Below are 24,271 nucleotides of genomic sequence, written 5' to 3'. Positions count from 1 at the left end.
GAAGTGTATCACTTCAAGAATTTTAAGTCTTAAGTTTAACATGGGCCAAAGCAAAAATGAACATCAAAAGTGGTGGTAAAACAGGTGTAAAAGTATTTTAAAAGTATTAAACAAGCACCTGAAAACATCATGTACAAACTGTAAATGTAAGAAACCTATGAACAAAATGCTGCTCTCAAGCTTATACATATATACATAGGCTAGAGTTTAATGTAGTGCAGCTTGGAGGGGTTTTTGTTCAAAAAAACAAACATAACATATTGAACTCATTACTTCTTTGGACAGTCTTGAGCTTTAATAGTCTTTCAGAACAACAGGAAGAACTTAAATGTCTATCAAACAAGGGAGCAGCACAGTAAACATTAAGGCATGACACGTGAACGCGTCTTTGCTACAGCCTTATCTGTGGAAGATTATGCAGGAAGAATCAGAAAAGCATTCAAAGTTTTTGACTTTTTTTTTTTAATAAAAAGGCAACATATATACCATTATAAATGTGTTATACGAACTTACTTGTATTGCAACATTCAGAAAACATAATAAAAATTCCTTGATATTTTTCTCTCTGAAATTATCATATAAAGACACAAATCAATACATTTTAAGAAAGAAAAACAACACAAAACAAATGTGCTGTAGCTAACAATTGAATGTGCACATTCATTTTTTGGCATCTTTAAATTTGGAGGATAATAAGAAATTATGGGACATTTTTACTGTACAGACACTGTAGACTGTTTCCCGTTACAGATGAAGCAGAAGAGCTGAGCACTTCTGTTGTTATGAGACAGAAATACTGTGGGGACTTGTGGAAGAATTTTGTAAGGTTAAAGGCCACCAGCTGCAAGAGTCGACACAACACAGCTTGTACTGTATGTTCACGGAAATGAGCAAAACAGTAGGCTAGAACTCTGTATGCAGCTGAAATGTACTCTTTTACAACACAATTTTGTAATGCGATTAGAAAGATTTATTATATGCAGCCTACTTTATAAAATGTTAATACAATTTCCAATGCATCCCATACATACTGTCCATTATACAATACATTATATCTAAGAATAAATGAACCCATGTATTATAGAAGTATGTAAAAATAAAGATGTGTGGTGACTGGTTGATTGAAGTCCAGATCCGTCAATTTTTTTCCCCCATATACAGCACATCCTTAATTCACAAACTTGAGAAAAAGAGAGACACAGATTTAGACAGATTTAGAGACACAGATAGCATCAAAAAGAGCTGAATATTGTAGCTTGTACAGATCTGATTTTATGTGGTGACAGAGAGAGAGAGAGAGAGAGATTCATCTATATAGATTTTATCTAGACATAGATTAGTAGAAATATTGATGAGTTTTAAGCTACCTATGGTTAAAAGCGATCTTAACAAATTTAGTAAAGGTTTTGGCAGATTTCCTGAAACCACTGCCATTAAGTAGTGTTATCCTCTTTGAAAAGCTTAAGTTCTATGTAGATACCATTAATATAAGTAATTATACTATATCATACAATTTCAACATTTGAAAGATTTATAAAGTAATAATGTAAAACAAAAAACAGTACTCTTTTTAAAATGCCGTTTTTAAACTTTACTATTGTTATGTGTTACACGTGCAGCTGTAATACACCCTTGTGACTGTAGTACTCTGCAGGGAACAGCTGGAAACCGCCAAGGCAGTTACGCAGTCAAAGAACAATGCAATCAAAGGAAACTGATCATGAAGAGACCTTTGTTTGTGCCTCATATTCAGACCACATTTGCCAACATCTCTTTAAGTTTCCAGATGTTTGTTAAAGTTGGTTATACTCTCTCAGCTTGTATAACCAGCAACTATGATGTGAGCTAAAGAGTTATACTTAGTGCATCACAGTTGCTAACATCTGCTCAAAAACTTCCTTGATTTGTTGCTAAGCTTTTTTTTTTTTTTTTTAAATAAAGGTGCTAAAGGAGACTACAAAAGCCACCAAATCTAGCAACAAAGTCACAAAGTTGGCAACACATTTCTTGGTTTAGGTGCTTGAAATGTTTTTAGTTAGCAAAATAAATAACTGAATATTTTAGATGTTTTTGGAGGCAGAGAATTTATTAAGTCTCTGGAACTTTCCCATCACTAGGTTATAGATTGACCAGTGCATGAACCTTTGAACAAGTTGCACCAGCTGTGCAGCAATACTGATTTAACCCTCTAGGATGAGAATACAGTAGCAGAACTGAGCAGGGTCAGGAGTTAAGACAGATGTTTTTATGTATAGCTCTTACCTGGTAGTTATTAAAATTTTGCTTTTCTTTGTACAGAACAAATGCAAAAGCAGAAGAGATGGCAGTCTGCACCATGCTGAGGGACAGGAGAATTGACTTCATGTCTACACTGAGTCTCTAAGAAAAAGAAAGGGGAAAAAATCAAAAGTAAAATCAGTGATTTCTCAGTGTAGCTTGTAGCATGTAAAAGTAAATAAAACATGCTGCCAGGTTTTCGCATGCATTACAACATTAAAGAAACTGAGATGTAAAGGTTCAGGATGGCACAATAGTCTCTACCATACCGTGGAATAATACTCGAAATCACATGTATGTCCTGAGTTTATCTTGCAAATAGTCTGAGGGTGCTTCATAATGTCAACGATGTAGAAGATTACTGCAATGACTGAGATGACTGCAGCCAACAGTGTGACCGCCATGCATGTAAAAACCTAGAGATGGTAAACAAACAAATATCATAGGAAATAATCAGTGGAAATGATGAGATGGGGACGGGTTGAGCTTTTGTTGCATCATAACCACCATGACAAATAACACTCGTTTGTCCTACTTTAACATCACTATTTACTTTCTCTCCTTTTAGCTTGTTGTATCAGAGACTGCAAGCACACTGGACCTGAAGGTGTATGATGACTCCCATTACCGCAACTTGCACCTTTTTCTGGTCAGTTGGTGGAAACCTTACATTTAGCAGTCTCTGCTCCTTTAACAGCACAGTGCTCAAATTGTGTTTTGCTTCATTTTAACACTACTTTTGATAAGTAAGGAATAAAACACAACAGGGCGTTTTGTTATAGGAAAATAATCAACGAAGGGTCAGTGTGATATGGCCCAATGCGAAGCACGTCTGAAGTGATGTAAACCTCTTATACCACAAATGATCAATTTATTTATTAATTAAAGAACAATATGTCATACTTTTGATCATTTTATACATTTATTTCCATTTAATCTTGTGGAACGTTCATGAAACAAGTTAGTTCCTGTTATCACTTATGTTATAGCAGCTAGAAACAGTTTTTCCCTCACCAGTCTCTCTCTCTCTCTTTTTTCTCTTTCTTCAAGTTAATAAGACAAAAACTGCAGTTTTTCACAAAACACAAAGTCCTCTGTCCTGAAGTCTCTCCCATGTTGGAAAACTTATGGATGCCTTCCATAAATGTTAAATAAATGTCTCTTTACAAAAAAAAAACATGTTAACCTTTACATGTTTTCTTTGTTAATAACAGCATGTTTTAATCAGTTTATTATTAGGCTTAAATTATGTGGATTATATGCCTTACAAGCCCCTGTGAATTACCTGTTACTATAGAAAACTAATTTTATGATAATATATTGGTACTTATACAATTTCCAATTTTGAATAGCAGAACATCTTGGGAACCTTCCACCAAGTGTAACTCACCGAAGAAATGCTGTTATGTTTTTCCATTACAAGAGCAACAGCACCTGCAATGACAAACTAGAAAGAAAAAAAAACACATGGAGAGGTGACAGTGGTTTTAATGTACATTAAGTTTTATTGACTGATAACAGGACTTCTTTGATGTAGGCCTGTTGTCAACTTAACAGCATGTGGTAATGTTGATGGTAGTGAAAAAATGATCTTACGGATACGCCGCTCCACCACGGCACGCCAAACATGACGACCTCTGTGAGATTGGCAGAGAGCAGTGGCACAGAGTAAGATATGATCAGAAATCCAAGCACGACCTGGGAAATCTAGGAGGAGACTGTTTATTTCAGTAAGGTGGGACTCGTCTTGTTTGATATCAGGTAAGGCTTATAATGAGAACACTTTAGCATCACAGAGATCATGAAACATTCATATGCCTTTTCCTGGCCTGTATTTCACACTTTAAACTTGTTAACAACTTTATATTATATATAACAGTGAATACTGAACATCTGGGCTCCACTTGACACAGTGACTTACCCCTATTGATTTGGGTTCTCCTTTCTGTATGCTCTTTCTCAGTAACTCCTGTTTGTCTGTTAATTTATTAACATTCTGGTCTGTAGATACACTGACAGACAAGTCACTTGACACTGTCAATGCCATTCTTGTTCAGCACCTGGACATGCAAGAAAAAGAGAAGCATTTAACAGTGTAGTTTTTTTTTTTTTTTAATAAAAGAGTAGGTTTCTACTCGAGCAAAGCTTATTTAGTGAGCTTATTAGTTTTTTTTAAAATTACATAAATAAGACACTACTAAGGAAAGGGGGAATTTTTTTTTCTGAAAACTTTACTCATACAGATTAAGGATGTAATTAATCTGAATTCAGTTTAACCAATATTGAAAGCTTGTAGAGGATAGTGTTGCTGGCTCACGTGATCCCTCTGTGTCTGCACTAGATTTCCACTGAGTTCCCTTGTTTCTAATCCCCTCCGGAAAAAAAAAATGCCAGTAGGAGAACTGGCTACTCTAAATTTCTCCTGGGTATGAAAGATTGTATGAATGTGTGTGTACATGGTTGCCTTTGATGGACTGGCATCCTATCCAAGGTGCATTCCCAACTGACCAAGATAAAGCACACTACAGAAGATAAATGAATTGTCTTGGTGAGGGTCTCGCGACCAAGCACACTACAGAAGATGAATGAATGACTGGATGAATTAATCAAAGTTTATCGCTGCTTTGCATCACACACGTCACAATTGGGTATATGGTGTATTATACTAACCTGTAATTTCCTTTAAAAAAGTAAACTTCCTCTGAACAACCTCAGGAACAAATATGAAAATATTTTATAGATTAATAAACAATATAGTTTTATAGCTAATAATATAACAGCAACATAACAAAGGGGGGATGGGGTTGGTTGTCACAGAATTTATATCTGGTTCACCATGGGGTGCTGTTAAAAATGCTGATAATAAAATGTTAAGCTATCTCCACAGAGGTCATCTTCCTTAAATTGGGCTACAAGAGATTTGATATGAGGTAAGAATAAAAAGTGAGCAAAGTGGAGTGTATGTGAATGTTTTTTCATTCTTTCTTCAATGGTGGAGGTCATTAGCATGCTCTTTAACTATTCTTGTAAGGATGAGTGACACATTCATGATGGAGACGGATGTCACATGTATCAACCCACTCTGCAAGATATACAGATATACAGTCCTGTGCAAAAGTCTTAGGCACTCTATATTTTTTAGTAAAACTTTGTTCTAGATTTTTATTTAAATTTTATGATTTCTACATTATTGATTCAGTACAAAAACATTTTAGATTTCAAAACATTAGTTTTCTGGCACAGAATTAAATGTTACAGGAAAATGTTTGTATGTCAGTAAAGAAAGCAGCAGATTACGTAAGAGACCACTTTTCAGAAAAAACATAATGAAGGCTGCTGGGGTTTTTTTTTTTGCAAAAATAAGAAGTAATTGTGACAGTCAAAGTCATCAGAAGAACTGTGGCTGCTTCTGCAAGATGCTCAATTATGAAATTGTTGTTTTTAACTAGTAATTTGGGACTTTTATAGCAGCTCACTCAGGTACAATCCGCTGAAGTTAAGAATATGTTAGCCAACTTTACACGGAGACCACGTCCAAAGCCACACACTAACCCTGTGGTGTACTACTCTTCCCTACTCTGTAGTGCGTGAGTGTGCAGTTTGGGACGCAGCCGACGTAAACAGGGTGACTGCTCCAGGCAGCATCGCTCAGACACCAACACGACGACACACAACTAGCAACAAACCGCTAACTTTTTTTTTTTTTTTTTTTTTTTAAGATATCCAATTATTATCATTAATGCTACCCTATTAACCTACCTAAAGTGTGGAAATCTTCAGACTGCTCCAAACTCTCCACTTCAGTTACTCAGTCGAGAGAACAAAAATGAACCCGAGAGAGACTTGATGAAGTGCACACACTTAACGTCCCTCCCGTTTCTCAGAAAGACGTGCTCCCTCCAGCAGCCCCCTCCTCCCTCACTCCCTAGTGCACTAATACATGCGCACTTTATTTTCTGTGCTCCTCGAAAACATCACCACTACTCCAGCTCTGTTTCCTCCTGCTGAATAAAGTGATTACTGAGGAACCAACTGCTGCTGTCAAAGTAAGTCCATGGTTCTGATTAGACCTAATTAGACCAATCTTTCATTTCAGATGTTTCAAATGTTACAAGTGTGTGTATAGTGTGTAGGAGAAGTACATCCTAATAGTAAGGTGTGTGCAGTGGTTTCAGTCTTTTTTTAGTAAACTACTAATGTCACCATTTTGTCACTTGCCACTGAGACATCATGTTGTTTAGCAATGAAGAGTGTGTGTGTGTGTGTGTGTGTGTGTGTGTGTGTGTGTGTGTGTGTGTGTGTGGGTTGGGGGCGGGGGGGGAGGGTGGTTGGGGATAACTGGCCCTAGGACAACTGGGGACAGTGTTGCCAGATTGTTAAAAATGGCCCCTAATGCATGGGTTGCAGTAATGCAGTGCTTTAGAGAACAAAGTTTACCAATCTACATCATTTAATACATCTTATTCAACTCATTGGTTAATTATAAATGTCATTTGCTATGCTCAGTTTGGTAAAAGAGAAACACAAATCTATGTTAGACTGCTATGCGGTCAGGAGTTTGGACCTAAAGCCAAAAATGTACCCGTAAGATATTATGGGTATACATACCTTTCATTTACACATGACATGCAGGGTTTTTGTTTTTTGTTTGTTTTTTGTTTTTATCATGTTGATAATATTGCAAATGATATCTAAACTAAGTAGTCTTGGTTTAAGTGGAATCTCATGTAATCTCATTTTAATATTATTAGTTGAATGTTGAAGTTGTTTTCAACATGTCAGAAGTGCTTTTGATTGTGTTATAAGTTAATGACAAAGTGATGTAAAGGGATAAATGGAGTAAAAGATTAAATTCATCACTTTATTCAAAATACTACACAGAATAGAGTTTCTGAATAGAACTAAATTGGCAAAGACAGTTATCAGAACAAGCACATTAATATAAACCTGTGATTTGAATTACAGTTGATGCTATTGTCAGAGCTGCTGTTACAAAAAAATTAACACCTTCTGACCACTCAGATTTGAGCTCTGTGGTATAATAGTGAATAATACACATAATAATACACTCTATCTGTTTGTGGCTGCATGGGCCTTGATACTTGGTTTGTAGACGTGTACCACTGTATCCTCCTTCTCCACCTATTGTCACACACATTAACATAAACAGGTGTGAGAAAGGAAGTGCTTCTTAGGATTTTAATTGCAAATGAAATTGTTTATCACACGCATTTTTTTATTCGGTTGATCCCTATTATTCAACAATACATGATCATTTTTATGGCTTTTGGAGAAATCATCATATTAAATTAAAATTTATTTTGATATTCTTTTCACAGTACATTTGCATCATTTCTTCCAACCTGTTGTAACACCATACATGACAAAAGAGACCACAAAGTGGTATTCGTTATTGTGCTTTCATGACGAACTCTTACTATTAGTTCAGTTAGTACAGCCATGTATGTTTTATGGATTGTCCTTACTGCTGCTTTGAGTAAGAGAAAATTTTTTTTTCTTACATACATGGTGTAATTTTGTTGGCAAAATATAATTTCACATAACTCTATATAATGCTTTAGCATTAAATAGCGCTAGTTTTTTAAAAAGCGGATTCAGACTGAATCCAGGCTACTGTATTTTAAGAAAATATGTTGTTTCGTGTATAAATTGAAAGTCAGACTTGAAGAAAGCTAGGCAGAAAATTATTTAGGAAGCAAACTGAAGGTGGTTCATAACAAAGCCTGCCTTACTGCACAGTTTAGTGTGTATCTCACTGCTACTTTTAACCTGTATGGCATGTGATTAGCTATGTACATGGACTTTTGTCTGTATTTAAGCAAACTTTAATAGTTTACATCACTTCCCTATTGTATTGTTTTTCTCCTTTTGTATCTTTAATGTTCTTTGAAAATTTATTTCCTCCCATGTATTCGTTCTTATTCTTCTGTTTTGATTTTGGTTGGTTGATTTTCATGATAACTCTCTCTCTCTCTCTCTCTCTCTCTCTCTAAATGTTTTTATTTTTTAATATATTCATAATTTTATTCTTTTTCTTTCTCTTCCATTTCTTTCCTTCTTTCCTTTTTTTCCTATCCCTCTCATGTGTGGCTTTAAAAGTTCATACAAATGTAACTTTATATATTGCTGACAAATTTCTTATTGTCCCCTGAAGAGGGGTTGTAGTGACAGGATAAAAATAATGAAAAAGATCATTTGCATTATCTTTCTGCATACTTATGTGTATATATTTAATATGTTTACTTGTCATCTTTCTGTACCTATGAACACAAGCATACACACTCACTGAGAAATAAATATAAAAATAGCTAAGTAAATGGCAGTAATGCATTTATAGATTTTGTATTTTTATGATAATGCATTTATGTTATAAGCCACCGTGAGAGAAGCACTACTTACTTACAAAACTGCTGGAGGTGGGGGAGAAAAATGTTCATCATTGTTTGAATGCTGGCCAATCTGGCAACACTAACTCGGGAGTCCACCCCTTCTTTCGGTGTTGATGTACTGGAGTTCATTGTACCCCATTTTAACTGTCCATTTGTCAGTGCTTTTGTTATCCATGAGCCAGAAACCCACAGCTTTTGAGGGCATGGTTATGCATTTTTTCTTGTCTTATAATATGAAGCTCTGTTTTGAAGAGTGTAGAGCCTGCATCTCTCTCCAAACACACTTTCAGTTTGCATTCCACAATGTTGAAACCAGAACATGTGGTTTTCATCAAAGCTCCCTGTCTTTCTCTCTCTCAGCGTATCTTTTTCTCTTTGGATTGGTTCCAGTATCCACTCACTTCCTGTACAGAAATCTCCAGTGAAAGAATAAACACACTTCAGTTGCTTCATAAAACTGTAGTTAATATTTTTGCCATTCTTCCTGAAGTTCACTGCAGAATAGTACTTGTAGACTGAACGGATTAAGTTAGAGAATTTTTAGGAAGCTGCATCATTGTAAATGTCAGTTGTGGCCCCTGCAGTATGCATTTCACCACTATAAAGAATTTGTTCCACTATTCCCTCCCTTCACAAACCATTCATGCATAAACACATTTTAATACATTCATTTGGATCAACAAAGAAACCAATGTATTATGTAAGGAATAACACACGACAGACTGCGAGGTTATGTGAAAATAATGCATTCTGGGGTGGTGTGATGCAGCACAACACGAAGCGGAGCGCCATTATCACCCCGAAGTGCATTATTTTTGTATAACTGCACAGACTGGAGTGTGCTATTCTGCTTATAACACAGCAGTTTGCCAATGATTACAATGTTTAATTTATTAATGAATGACACCGCACATTTTAATGGTTTATAGTTAGATTTAATGTTTTGGAATGTCCGAAAGACAAGTTAGTTTCGGTTATCACTTATTTTATAGCCACGATAAACAGTCAATCGCTCCCCAGCCTAAAGTTTAAACTCCCAAGCGTAATATCCTTTGTCCTGAAGACTTTCCCATGCTGAGAAACTTCACAAAGCACAGTGACTGTTAAATAAATTTTCAAAACAAAAAAGTCACCACACCAACAATTATACATTTTACTTTGTTAACACTTTTTCTTTTAAAAAAATTTTTTATTATTAGTCTTAGATTATGTGGACCATCTGTGTGTATCTATAGAATCTATTATGTGTATAACTATAGAAACAATAACGTATTAGAACGAGTGCATTAATATAAACCTATCAGTCATGTTCCATGTTCCAGTATTCAAAGATAATGCACATCTTCTGTCCAATAAGATTTGAGAATTCAAGATCACCATGGCATAAGACCCAAATATCAGTCCATTATTCTGTGTTAGTCCATTAGTCCACCTTGCTCACAGTCAATATACAAGTACAGTTCCTATTATAGATGTATATGGTATGTAAATGAAAATAAGTTTAGAATTAAACAGATTTAAAGGTAAAAAAAAATATTTTCCAGACTCCAAGATTAAAGTAGAGACAGAGCAATACTTCACCAACCCCTTGATATTTTTCCTACTATGCCATTCTCCCTTGCCACTGATTTACACCAGCCTACCAAACATCAGCACCTCTAATCTACATCCATATCCTCAGACCTTCTTTTCTATTTATTTTTTTATAAATACAAATATATGACATGATACATACGGTACATCCCTAATTATTATGCATGTCTTTTTTTTTTTTTTTTTTTTTTTTAAATTTAAGCCAACCCTGCATTCACATCTTGTACTTCAGGCATTTGTTTAATTTAATTTTCATTATATCAAGCAGTCAGTTGTCTGGCAGTTTAAAAGTCCTTTATAAAAACAACATTCACTGTCCTCATTCTCCATTATGCGTTGCGCTGTTGATTGTATAGCTGTACACCTGCATGAATGAGCATGTGTACAGGTGTTCCTAATAAACTGGCCAGGGAGTGTATATTCATTTACTATATTTTACCTACACAAAATGATACTGCTGTTTTATTCTGATTTTTTTCCCCTGCCCTTCTTTTTTAATTTCCTAATAGAAATACAGTCCAGAAGGTGATGCTAGTGAACAAGTGTATATTCCAGCCATGTAACTGTTTAAAACAGACCGTCTAACTAACTAACTAACTATAAATACATAAATAAATTCACATTTTCTCTTTCTTTCTTTCTTTCTTTCTTTCTTTCTTTCTTTCTTTCTTTCTTCCTTCCTTTCTTTCTTTCTTACATAATTTGCTGGTAGGTATACAGTGTTATTTCCCATTAAATTGTATATTTCTGTGCTGTTTCACAAGCCAATTAAATGAATCATGAATCCAATATGAAATGGAAAAACAGGAAAAAGAAATTTGATTTACTACTTTACATACATTGAGCCTAATCATTTACAATGTGGAATTTATATTGAGATCCCCCTTTCAAAACCCCATGAGCACCATAACTGATTATTGGGAATATTATTCAATAAATCATTGTAGAGGCACAATTAGTGTCACAACAGATACTGACTGGAGGTCATTTTCACCAAACACCACCAGATTGCCTAATTTCTAACATTTATTTTTGACCTATTTACAGCTCTGTGAATAAACATTTGAGCAGACCTTTGCTCCAGTGTTATTTAGCAACAAGAAAGGAATCAAAGTCTATTTGTGAATTTGCTTACAGGACCGATAAAAGCTTTGGATTGCATTCTGCATTATTTAGATGTTGCTTTGGATAAGATGATATGAAATTGTAATAAAATATCAAATTTTACATAAATTAGTAAAAAGATTAGTAAAAAAAAAGATTGTTAAAGTAAGAGGTGTTTCTATATATTGATGTTCATATTCCTTTTCTTTTAAGATGGCAGAGTCACAGATTGTACCTCCATGCAAACTGCATCGTCTGTTCAGGGTTTACGATCCTGAGGTTGTAGCGGTGAGTGATTGGCTTATATAGCCAAAAAAAAAAAAAAAAAAACATGAGGATGAGATGTGGATCTGTTAGATAAGCTTTTATCATTTATTCTGTTTCGCAAAACTGCAGACACCCCATAAAATCTATTGCTAGTTTTTCTTTTTGCTTATTGCTGTATGTACCAGTGAAGTTACATTAAAAGTAGTCCGAACTGACACCAAGGCCCCATGGATGCTGCTGTTACTTTCCTGCACTTACTCTATTATTACTATTAATTTATTGGTATTTAGCTGTAGTTCAGTGTTAAATTAGTCCATTGAAATATGGTACTCTTTATCTTATAGGTTATGACAATATTACTTGGACTGTTCCAAGTGCTTCTGGGACTTCCAGCTTACTACATGAGCATCAACATAAAAGTACTACATTTGTGCCCGGTTTTTGTCGGCGCTGTAGTAAGTTTTTTTTTTATAGTCTATTATTTTTCACTACTTGCAAAATAGTCACATATTTAATGCCTGCAAATTAACCACTCAAAGGAATTCATGTCTTGTTTGCTTACCATAAAATTTATCTTAAAATTGTCAATCTACCTTAAACATTAAACAAAAATAACAGAGCACAAGTCAATTACATGTATAAACTTTCTATAATGATTCTGTAATGTCATCTCTGTGCAGTTTGTGGGTGGAGGATCGTTTGCAATGGCATGTGAAAGAACTCCAAGCAGGAAACTGGCAAGTTTTTTTTTTATAATCTAAAGTGTTATTTTTAAAATCAAAATTATGTGTTTGTGAAATATATAATAGTTAGATTATGTTCAGAATGCAGCCAAAGCAGCTAGCTTCAGGTAACCTCTGCCAAAATTTCTAACTTTAACTCTAGGTGTAGTTAACTGCAGATTAAAAGGAGAAAAATAACAATATTATAGCGTACTACTGGCTACAATAATACACAATTACTGTAATTCTTTGTGTGTTTTCTCTTTTTTTCTAGCTGAAAAGCTGTCTGTATGCCAGTGTCTTTGGGCTGTTGGTGGGATTGAGTGCCATTGTTGTTTATGGCTACGCAGTCAATGACATAAAATCTGTTAAAACCTGCGAATCTGAAGAGTTTACAGAATTTATTTGTCCAAAACAAGAAGTCATTGTGAGTTTCGACGGCTGTAGGCCTCCAGTGACTGTTCTTATTTGAATTTGCCCTTAATTCATTTACAACATTAAGCAGATAATGCCGTAATGTTTCTAAAATCTGCAACAGCTTTGACCTTTTTTGTTTCCTTACAGGAATATTTCAAATCAATCTCAGCACTGCTTTTGGTTTATGACATGGGAGCACTCACTCTTCAAGGCCTCCTTTTATTTTCAGCTATGAAAGGTTTGAAAACAAACTGAAAAAAAACAAGCCTATAATACACCAGTATAATAACATATATACTTGCATAACTGAGAAATTGTAAAATGTGATGTATAACTCATAAATTGTAATGTTTGTTTATATACTTTTTAATTTCATACTTCTTTTTAATAAAAATGAAGTTTTGAAAAGTAAGCATGGTGCTGCAAACTGTAGTGTATGTAAAAAAAGTTCTGCATTTTGTGTTAAGTGGACACTACATATGAAAGATGCCACTTTTTAGACATACTTTACACATAGGCTTCATTGTGATTATATAACTTTGACACTTGATATTTTAGTTGTTGGGATATTTATTTGATAAATCATACCACTAGATATAATAACCTAATATAGCATGAAGATGTATTTTCAAGATGCTTTTCGGTACTCATGTTTCTAAGCAAGGTAGTTAAGATATTTTGTATTGGTACTGTAAATATTTATATTGTATTCAGGTTTTACGAGTACTTAAAATGACACAGAGCCTGTTTTAGGAATTTGGAGGTCATGTCAAATAGATTTTATACTGTCATATACTATACTATACTATACTATACTATACTATAATATAATATAATATAATATATGAGACAGTACAGAAGCTATGCACAGTACCTACATAAAATGCATTCAGTATAATGCTGTAAGTGTAAGGCAGAACAACAGAAGGCAGAACAACAGAAGAATAATAAGGATAAGCTAGTAGATGCACATTGTAAAATGGTAAATGATAACGTCAAACAGTGGAATGGGGAAAAATGTTATCTTAATGACTTTGACCATTGGAACAGTCTCTAGAGTTTACACACAATGGTGCGAAAAACAAAAAATCTCCACTGAGCGGCAGTTCAGTGGGTGGAAACGCCTTGTTGATGAGTGAAGTCAGAGGAAAATGGCCAGACTTAATGCATGCTATTCAGGCTTACTGGCTTTTTGCCAAGGTTTGGCGAGTTGTGTGTTCTGAGAAATTGTAGGCTTGCTGTAAGCTCAAACCAGTCTGGCCATTCCGCATTGGCCTCTTTCATCAGCAAGGTATTTTTTTGTTTTTGCGCCATTCTGTGTACATTCTAGAAACTGTTCTATGTGACAGTCTCAGGAAATCAGCAGTATCTGAAATACCAGCCATCTGGCACTAACAACCATGCCACTGTCAAAATCACTGAGATTACATTATTTGCCCCCATTCTGATGTTTGATGTAAACACTAACTGAAGCTCTTGGCCTGTATGTGCATGATTTTATAGCATTCCGCTGCTGCCACATGATTATCTGATTGGATAACTTCATGCAGGTGTTCCTATTAAAGTGGCCAGTGAGTGTATGTCAATGTATATGACAATACATGTCAATTTAAAAAAAAAAAAAAGCCTTTTAAACCACACTCACTTGTGTGGAAACATGAAATCACTCTGTTTTTATAACCATTTTCCTCAGAATGAGTTTTTACCATATTCAGAGCCAACAATATCAGTGTCTAGATGACCTGCATTCATGAAATTTTACATGCGCTTTAATGTCATATTATTGATTATTTTTGATTAGTGATCATTTTTGGATTTATGTTAGATTTCCTACTGAAAATGCAAAAAAATGTATTTTTTTATATAACAACCTATGGTGTTTTCTTGGTTAAACAATAAAGAAATATTTCTACAAAATTTACTGTAAAGGTCTTTATCTTTACAGGGAAATTAACATTTTAATTCTAACATCATCCAAACAGTAGATTTTTGGCTTTATGTAAAGCATGCAAATTGACATGTTTAATGAGACAAGGCCTAATTTGCAGAAATAAATGTAACTTTTTAAAAAAAGGTCTAACAAAAAAATTGTAAGAATATCAGCAAGCAGCTGGCAAAGACTGATAGTGGTATTTACTTAATCTTTTTGTTACATCTACTGTTTTTTTTTGTTGTTGTTGTTGTTTGTTTGTTTGTTTTGTTTTGTTTTTTAACGATTATACTCAGTCTACTTTTCCTGTGATCTCATCATGAGCAGCAGTATAAAGAGTTTATTGAAGAGTAAACATAACGTATACAAAAACAGTTGTAATGGAAGTAAGCCACTGTGCTGCGCCTCCCCGCTGCCAGGGAAAGAATGGAACATTCCTGTCACTTTGGGGTTTCCCATGAGTCAGCTGAACAACGGACGATACCACTAGCGAACAGCAGTTAGTTACAAATTCAACATGTTACCATTACCTCTTGCGAAATGTATCATATTATATGTTAAACTAGTAAATATTGTAATTAAATGACGATATTCCTTTAAACAGTGTTTTTTTTTGTTTGTTTTAAATCCAACTTGTGTCGTGTAGCATTTCCACCAACCCCCCTTGACAGAATTGAGAGTGGATTATACCAAAATATGGCGGCGGTATCTGTCAGCAAGAAGTGAAACTTTCGCTTAAGAGAGTGAATATTTCCTATTAAATGCAGCATTTCCTGGATGCTGTCGTTGTTTCGACGTTTCCGTCGTTTTACCAGAAACGAGATTTCGTGTACTTTTTGTGGTCGTCTTTCATTCGACGTTTTTTCCTTCTATATTTGCTCTTGGCTGCTAGCTGTTTAGCTGATTGAAAAGGCTCTTTTCGATAAATAGAGCAAAGTGCCGTGCAGACAGCGACAAACATTAGCGGATATAACCGGCTTCATTGCAGATTCTTGGGTGATTTGAAGGTTAAATCCGCGTGAAACATTTACAGAGACGTATGTTTATTAGTTTTATTTACAACCAAGGGCAGCGCTTCCGTGTTCATTTTACGTCACTGGCTTCCGATTCAAGTCGGATGTTTGTCGATGTGCTCTCTAACCCGAGGAATTTGATTTGCTAGCACCTTGTAAGTATTTGTATTTTTCACAAATTAATAAAATACGTGATCTCTATTCAGACAACGTTAGATACATGTATTGTTGTGCTTATACACAATTTATCGGTGCCTGTTAGCCAGGGGTTAAATTAGAATTAAGACAACATAACAACAACAACAATAACAACAACAAGCAGCTTCAACTTTATTAATCCCTGATGGGGGAAATAAAGTGCTCCAGCGGCATGATAGCAGTGATATGTGACAAGGAAGACAAATAAATATAAGTAGGACAGTAGTGGTGTCATTATGACAAGAATACAAAAAAAGAATAGTAGCAGCCTATGTAGAATATGCAGTAAATAAATAGGTCTGTAAATAATTCAGGAATTTTTTTTTTCCAAAATACAAAAGTACTGGTTCAGTATATCAGAGGATTGTCCATGCCCTTGTACAAAGAACTGACAGAAGCATGAAATATATTGAAAGACAGTCATTAATATAAGCAAGAGCACAAACAAAAGGACTAGTACAATATAAAGGGTTATTGTCCATGTGTGCCATAATATTGAATGAATGCAGGTGCAGTCTTTCAAAATGTCAAGTCTGTCCATCCAATTAATCAAAGATTGGAGAGATCTACTTCAGGAATTATATTGTTTTTATATCTGTTATTATAATGAGCAGTATTTGTAATATCAAGGAAACAAGTGTCTGTGTTTGCTCTGTATTTATTATTCAGTTGGTTGGCAGGTGGAAAAGTTGCACCTGGGTAAGTGCAAAACAACACTGGTTTGTAATCATTTAGATTCAGGATAGTATAGTGTTTTAACTGGTTTATGAAGCCAACAAGATTGTTACTATTCCTAAAAACAGAAATGGCCTTGACAAGACTGAAACACTGCATAAGTAGTTATATGAATGTCTTCTTGTCTGCAATTTTGATTGACAGCTGTACTGGCAAATCAATGGAGAAGCTTCAGGATCTCAGACAATCCGAGCTCCAGGATTTGCTGGATAACTCGGAGCGGGTGGAGTCAATGGCACTGGAGTCAGATGAGGTGAGATTCAATAGGTTTCAGCTTTCATAATTTTCCCTAATGTGTAAGTATTTTTGCATTTGCATTATGGTGGTGTGTCTGCACTTTTTTAGTCCCTGGTTTGTTTGTTGATTTGATGGGAATGCTTTGAATGAGGACAGCGATTTTCCAGGGCCTGTGCAATCGTTTGTCAGGAGCACATATGAATTTCAGTGTAGTAAGGTTACAGGTCAATCGCAAAAATTCTATATTCAGTCGATGATTAGGAGATTCCAATCAAGAGTTGTCTACTGGCAGTGCATTCACCTTTGTTAGTGTACATTTCCATCAAAAATCATTGGTCAAGTTCATTTCTGATAATGACAGTGAAGGTTGTTTACCCACAGATAACCATCACCAAGATGCTTTAGTTCACTTTCTTAAAAATGTACAAGAGGGTTACCAGAGCTTCATGCTGGTACCGAAAATAGGTATAACAATAACACTTAGAGTGTGAAGAACTTATCTTTTTTTTATTTAAAATTTATTTTAATACTGTTGCAGCCACTAGGATACCTACAATGCACCTGCAGTTTCTGAGTGAGATCATAGTCCAAGAAAACAAGGAAAATGCTGAGTGAGAGAAATTTGTTGTAAATATGTTTTGCTTCTAATTTATCTAACACAAACACATAGCTTCAGCACAGGAGAAAAGCTTCAGGGTGGGCTAGCAGGTAAATAAGACAATAATAAAAGAAAAAGAAACAAAAATAGAATACTCTTTCCCAAAACCAAGTGAAAAAGCAGACCAAAAAGAAATGACGCATCTTCATACATCCTTGCCATGCCAGATATCAGAATGGTAACTAGTTTTCAGTAGCTTGCCAGCATATGTCGATTGCTTACACTCCCTCAGAATTGAAGGTTTCTAAAGGTTGGTTCGTCCGAAGCCCCACCATTGAGTGGAATTGCTGTCTCCGATGTGGACGAGCTTGGGCACATCCAGTTAGACCATGACACCAGTCAGGTGTCACTTTCACAGGACACACAAATGAAACACAATACAAACACTGCATGCCATAACATATCATTAGACTAAGGCGTCCTTACATAAAGCATTAAGATAATGTAATTTGTGTTTATTAAGTTGAAATGAACTAACAGAAAATTATTTTTTTTTTAAATAAATTCAACTTTCTGTATGTGGGAACTTTATATCACTGGGAAATATGCTCCCTGTCCAAGGAATGAACAGTCACTTTTGACTCTTTCTCTCTTCATAGATCCAGAACATTCAACTGGAAAGGGAAATGGCTCTGGCTTCCAACCGCAGCCTGGCTGAACAGAACCTCGACATGAAACCACGACTGGAGAGAGATAGAGAACGGCTGGTGGCGAAATATAATGAACTGGAGGAAGTGAGGGAGAGATACAAACAGCACTGTGCTCTCAGAGGTAAACACTGGATATACTGAAATGTAAAGTGTAGATGAGAGATTAGGGAAAAAGAAGTAATGAACTGGGACAAATAAGAGAAATGTTCACTGATAGCAAGGTTGGCCGAAGTCATGTTAGTTTAAGGGATGCAAGAGAAAAGACGAAAAAGTTTCTAAACATTACAGATTACCAGCAATGTCAAGGATTTAATATTTTCAAAACTATGCACAGACACAGACTAGTACATAAACATATTTATGTTAGTGATACTGTCTCACATGTCCAGGATCCCCGGTTGATCGTGAGCTCAGGTAACTCACAGTGTGGAGTTTCACATGCTCTCTCTGTGTGCACATGGGTTTCCTCCAGGCTCTCCAGATTCTGCTCACCTCCCAAAAACATGGATTGACTACTCTAAGTTGCCCCTAGGTATATATGTATGTGTGCATATTGCTCTGTGATGGACCGACATCCTATCCAGGGTGTATTCCTGCCTAACCCTCAGTGTTCTCAGCATAGGCTCCGTATCCACTTCTAACCTTATAAAGAGGTTACTTAAGATGAATAAATGAGATTGTACGTTTTTAAACGGCACCATGAGATAAATTAACTTTGAGGAAAGAAAACAATTACCTTGTCTCTATATGGTAATAGTTGAGGACCTGAAGGAAAAGTAGAAAAAGAAAGTCTTAACTGAACTTAGAAATGTTTGTCGCATCGCAAACTCTCCAAGTAGGTTTGATTGTCTGCGTATATATTTGATTGTCTGTAGTTTGTATACTAATTAAAACTGGTAATCCTTTTTGTGGAAAAGTAAGTATAAGACAGACTACCTAATATGAGCCAACAGTAAGGAAAGGAGAACTGTTAAAAAATGAAAGGTCATGTGTGCAACAGGAAAAAAGCAATAGCTTCTATTGTTAAAACTCATCACTGTATGTAAGATGAAAAGAAATTACTGTGCACCTCCACAGCTAGCACTTGTACTAAAATTAGGTGGTGTTGGCGTGTGATAGTGTTATCAGGTTTCTCCTAGAGGCGTTGTACTGTGAATATAATTCAAGGGAATCCTGTTCGGATCCTAAATTTAACCACACTGTCATGATACAGAAAAAATATCAGTTGTCTTGAAAAATAGGTACATCATTAACAGTAGATGAAAAAAATTACTGTTATTGTTTATTAAGTGGGCAAATACTACATTGGCTTTATAAACTACAGTAACTGCAGTTTGGCTAGAGTCTAACTAATCACAGAAATTTTGCAGTGTGGATGATTTCCTTATCCTGTCATCTGTGTTTGTAAAGCTTTCATTTTCCACCAGTCCAGCAATATGTTGCTCAGCAAGACTGTCCTGTTTGTTCTCTTAAGTCATACAGACTTATTTTTATCCTGTTGTGTTCTCACTTACGTCACCTTGCTCAGGGAGTCACGGAGAATGTGGACAGACTTTATTTTGTTTCTCTTCTCATTTTTTCCATTCTTTTAGTGACTTAATTGAGAACACATGCTCCTTGTATGCTCATATGACTTTCTTCTTTTTTTTTTTCCCCACGTCAGAGTGGATTGTGAGTATTAAACATCATGTACTCAGCAGTACTGCATACCAAAGAATGCGTGTTTTATTTTCAACAGATACTTATTAGTTTTGCATATAAAGGTTGATTTGTACTGTGAATGGTAATATGCTTATGGTGGTCAGTGTGAATAGACTATTATACACTCACCAGCCACTTAATTAGGAACACCATACTAATACTGCCTCCCCCTTCCCTGTCCATGTTGACGTGTTTGCTGCCAATTTGTCAGCTACACATTCATGAGGCGAATCTCCCATACTACCACAGCCAAAAGGTTTTGGATTAGTGCCTGGGGAGACTGTTGAAGTACGTTGAACTCATTGACACATTCATGGAACTAGTTTGAGACAAGTTGCCTTTTCAAGTCAAGTCAAGTCAAGTGGAGTTTATTGTCATTTCAGCCATATACAAGTACATAGTGAAACGAAACAACGTTTTTCCAGGACCAAGGTGCTACATAAGACAAACACAGAACAACACAGAACTACAAGGGACTACATAAATTATACAATAAAGTGCACAAGTGCAAACAGCACAAAACAGTACAAGACAGTACAAAACAGTACAAGACAGTACAGTGACTACTGGGACAGACAGTGAGCATAGTAAGTCCCAGTGCAGCGCCGACCAGTACACAGTTCTGTTTAAAGTGAACCTAGTGACAATAGTGCAAATATAGTGTAAGCATATTTGTGACGTCATGTGCACATTATCATGCTGGAAGTAGCCATTATAAGATGGGTAAATTGTAGACATAAAGGGGTGCACGTGGTCAGCAATAACACTCAAATAGACTCTGGCATTCAAAAGATGCTTGATTGGTATTATGGGGCTCAGTGTGTGTCAAGAAACAAAAAATTCCCACATTATTAGTGTTTCACCACCAGTGTGAACTGTTGACACAAGGTAGGTTGGTTCCAAGGATTCATAATTCTGACACTAAACCTACCATCTCTTTTGCTGCTCACCACGATTATAGATTATAGTTCATTATTATCTGTTAATTTTTTTTGCCCAATTTATCCTAAATATGTACTTGTGTATATATACTTGTTTTGATTTTTTTCATAAATAGGTATGTAAATATTGATGTAATTTATTTTTGTTAAACTGCTTTTTTCTTCAGTGTGAGATAAAGTCAAAGAATAATCTTTGTTGTTGCTGTTGCTGTGCGTTATATGATGGGACTGTGCTGGCATTTTTGGGCTCAACATGAATCTGTTAATAAATGGCTCAATATTTGTCTGCTGGGTGTTAGTATGTGATGGTGCAAGGTAAACACAAGAATCTTCTGTTTATAGGGTCCTTGGGACTGGGATTGAGAACTGCTGCTCTATTTGCTGTATTGGATTTGTGTCACTGTGATCTAGCTGATATACATCACATAGCAATAAAAAAGCCCCTTTTGAGGAGGCTTAAAGAAGGAGTTTGCTATCTGCAAAGTGAATTGCAGTTGCAATTAAAATATTCTCAGTTCTCTGTTAAAGTATGGGTTCATTCACTCCCTCTCTACTCTCTCTATCCAACACCCCCCTTTCCTCTTCTTTCTCTAGATGAGATTATGGGCCAGGTGTCTCCTGAGGGGTTATCATCTCGTCTACAGGCAGAGGGCGCCAACACAGAGGCAGAGTCAGAGGTAAGTGGCTATTCAAAGATGTGTAACTTATATTAAACTATCTTTACCTGTATATAAACAATTGCCACTTAATTCCATGTTTAGCTGTCAGAATTCTCATTATCTTTCATCAGTTCAGTTGCTTTCACACACCAATTGTTGTCTCAGTCTTAGTCTTGCTCTCTCACAGGTTCTAGCTGATGAGTTTCTAGAGGGTTCCTTATCACTAGACTCCTTCCTTGAGCGCTTCCACTCTCTCCGCTGCCTTGCTCACAGAAGACGTGTGTGCGTTGAGAAGCTGCAAGAGATTCTGCGCCAGAAGAACCAAGGAGCCGGAGAGTCTGGCGTGACACCAGAGCCGTGCTCCAATCCGGAGGCCGGCTCCGTGTCACCGTGGCAACAGCAGCAACCCCAGCAACAGCCACAGCAGAAACCCAGCGTGAGCGCCAACCCGCCCAACTGTGCCCTACCATACACTCCATACCCCGTTTCTCCTCCTAGCCAGCCCTGTTCGGCCTCTACAGCTGCCCCCTCCAACCCCTCTGGTGCTTTTCAGCCCTACTCAAACCAGGCCGCAGCTTTTACTCCATCCTCAGGCTACCCCGCTGCCCGGCCTGCCTTTGCCCCATCCACATGCCCGTACCCCACCCAACCTGCATTTCCAGCTCCCCAAGGTCCTCCGTTTGGGCAGTTTGGCCCTAGTAATGCACCCTACCCCAGCCCATACCCTTATGGAGGTTATAGTTACCCCATAGGCTCCCATATGCCCCCTTCTCAGTCACCTACAGGTAGGCCGCTTTATAGGCCAGGGTTTGGTGTACCACAGCCGTACTCCTGAACCACAGTGTTCCCCTCTCTCTCTCTTTCTCTCTCTCAGTGTCTCTTATTCCCTCACCTCTGCTCTGTCTCTTTCCTCCCTCCTCTTTTGCCTCCAAATGACACTGAGATTTGTGGTTTGCATACCCCCAAATTTTCTCTTCCTGTTTGAGGCTTGCACAAAATGTTTGAAATTCGGTTACCACATGTTTTTCTCCCCCCCCTCTGACACCTCAGTGAAAGACTTGCTCCAAAAATCCGTCAGAGACCAAAATGGCCGTCAGTCACCTTTGGACTTGCTTCAGTTCCTGGCTGTTCTAGCATGTTTCCAGATCGGAGATTTCAAATTGTTGATTGTGTTTATTGAATTTGCCATTATGTTTCAATTCAGTGGAATTGTGTTGCTGTTTGGCCTCATATGGATATGGTCCATAATTCAGAATCATAACTTTTTATTTAACTAGTAATGAGAAACGTTACACTACTTAATCATAAGAATCATTTATTACCTGGCTACTTTCTGGTTTATGTAGCCGCTTTTTTTTTTTTTCCCCTCTGTCCAGAAAATAACAGCACTACCATTCACTGAAGACACAAACTACTTTACAAACTGTCTACATGTTTAACACCACATTTCCAGGCATTTTATTTGGGTGGAAATATTTGACCCCTGAATCATATTGTCTGTACCTTGTTACGAGAGTAGTCAGTTCTGTATTTAATGCAACGTTGCACCTGCTCCTTCACTCCCCTCATTCATCTCCTTGTCTGCTGAACTGACTTTTTTTTTCCTCTCCTCTCCTTCTCTCTTTCTTAACCTTTTTCTTTTTTTTCATTTTTGTTTTGTTCACACTTCCCTTGCTCCATGTACAGCTTGTTGACTGAGAACAATGAGAATTACATGAAGGGACTGTTTAAATACTCTAGTGAAGACTGTGTGATTTGTATAAACAGATATGAATAATAATGGTAAATAAAAAAAAAACAAAACAAGGGGAATATAATATAAACATATCTTTATCTGCTATAGCACAGTATATGGGGTGGCGTTTGAGGCAAAGGGAACCATAACACAGCACAGTGAGCACGCGAGGGAGTTTGAGCTGCATAACATCCTTTGGAGTTTACATACAGCATTCTGTAACCATCTTGACACTGAAAATGTTCTCAAATGAAGATTGCGCAGACAGATTAATCTTGTAAGCCCATATTTGTCTGTTACAATGGTAATAAGTATTATTTGTCTGTTACAATGGTAATGGTAATAAGGGCTTAATGAATTCAATTATAAATGTTATTAATAACCGGCAAAGCTCTGGTTTACCTGACATGGATATAAATGAAGGCTGTATGTATCTGTGGAGGTTGTATGTAGTTACCTGCAGCACCCCCGCCTTTTGGAGTGTGTATCTTCTATATGTTGACTGGTAGAATGACCGTTTTGAATCACATTTGCACTCCACAATAACAGCTTCCGTCCCTACGGTAAAAGGGCCTGGGGGCGAGCCTGCGAACCGTCAGCTTTAGAAAAGATGCTCGGGGTAAACTGTTGAATTTTATTTTATCAGACATTATTTTTAACTTACAAGCAATCAAAAAAAAAAAAAAAAAAAACTAGAGGCATCCCCAATAAAGCCTCAGGTGGCTTTAATGAATTCATGAACTCAGTAATTAAGACTCAGGTTCGGAGCAAAACCCTGTCATCTATGGCCCGTCCTCAGGACCTGAAACGAGGGAGAAAGCTGGCATAAAATAAAGGAGGGGAAATGGGGTGTTTATTTAGTCGCACACTGTGATGTGCAGCATTAGAGGAAAGGCATTCTGTGGGATTGATGGTGATGACTGTAGCCTGTTAAGTGTATTATTTTTATTTTTATTTCCTTTGGTGTGAATATTAAACACTGAAGTTGATCTATGAAAGCCGTCGTCTGCATTATTATCATGCT

The 24,271-nt window shown here is 36.4% G+C and overlaps 2 protein-coding genes across 3 annotated transcripts; one reads left to right on the top strand and one right to left on the bottom strand.

Annotated features, from left to right (window-relative positions):
- Positions 1-274: 274 nt before the first annotated feature.
- On the bottom strand, positions 275-6,297 carry tmem176 (transmembrane protein 176). The gene is made up of 7 exons (XM_026935251.3): positions 6,037-6,297; positions 4,199-4,337; positions 3,874-3,984; positions 3,668-3,724; positions 2,547-2,693; positions 2,263-2,379; positions 275-1,180 (listed from the first exon to the last, which is right to left on the bottom strand). Exons 2-7 carry the CDS (start codon positions 4,322-4,324, stop codon positions 1,169-1,171), a joined length of 570 nt encoding a protein of 189 aa, XP_026791052.1. The 5' UTR covers positions 4,325-4,337; positions 6,037-6,297; the 3' UTR covers positions 275-1,168.
- Positions 6,298-12,647: 6,350 nt separating this feature from the next.
- vps37c (VPS37C subunit of ESCRT-I) lies at positions 12,648-24,245 on the top strand. 2 transcript variants are annotated; one of them, XM_053232510.1, is made up of 7 exons: positions 12,648-12,800; positions 12,938-15,888; positions 16,601-16,630; positions 16,811-16,919; positions 18,161-18,332; positions 21,448-21,530; positions 21,700-24,245. In XM_053232510.1, the coding sequence occupies exons 4-7, from the start codon at positions 16,827-16,829 to the stop codon at positions 22,345-22,347; spliced, it is 996 nt and encodes a 331-aa protein (XP_053088485.1). In that variant the 5' UTR covers positions 12,648-12,800; positions 12,938-15,888; positions 16,601-16,630; positions 16,811-16,826; the 3' UTR covers positions 22,348-24,245. The 2 variants fall into 2 exon arrangements, with proteins under 2 accessions (XP_053088485.1, XP_026790939.2); XM_026935138.3 differs by lacking the exon at positions 16,601-16,630.
- Positions 24,246-24,271: the final 26 nt, after the last annotated feature.

Source organism: Pangasianodon hypophthalmus, chromosome 3 (genome assembly GCF_027358585.1).
Source record: "Pangasianodon hypophthalmus isolate fPanHyp1 chromosome 3, fPanHyp1.pri, whole genome shotgun sequence".
Taxonomy (NCBI): Eukaryota; Metazoa; Chordata; class Actinopteri; order Siluriformes; family Pangasiidae; genus Pangasianodon; species Pangasianodon hypophthalmus.
Note: the sequence above shows the minus strand (reverse complement) of the source record. Positions and strands in the feature narration are given on the sequence as shown.

Excerpts from the sequence above, each read along its gene's own strand:
- vps37c (XM_026935138.3), top strand. The coding sequence starts at position 16,827 with ATGGAGAAGCTTCAGGATCTCAGACAATCCGAGCTCCAGGATTTGCTG. Across the intron at positions 16,920-18,160 it reads TGGCACTGGAGTCAGATGAG|ATCCAGAACATTCAACTGGA; the intron begins GTGAGATTCAAT and ends CTCTCTTCATAG. Across the intron at positions 18,333-21,447 it reads ACAGCACTGTGCTCTCAGAG|ATGAGATTATGGGCCAGGTG; the intron begins GTAAACACTGGA and ends TTCTTTCTCTAG.
- tmem176 (XM_026935251.3), bottom strand. The coding sequence starts at position 4,324 with ATGGCATTGACAGTGTCAAGTGACTTGTCTGTCAGTGTATCTACAGAC. Across the intron at positions 3,725-3,873 it reads CGTGGTGGAGCGGCGTATCC|TTTGTCATTGCAGGTGCTGT; the intron begins GTAAGATCATTT and ends TTTTCTTTCTAG. Across the intron at positions 2,380-2,546 it reads ATTTCGAGTATTATTCCACG|AGACTCAGTGTAGACATGAA; the intron begins GTATGGTAGAGA and ends TCTTTTTCTTAG.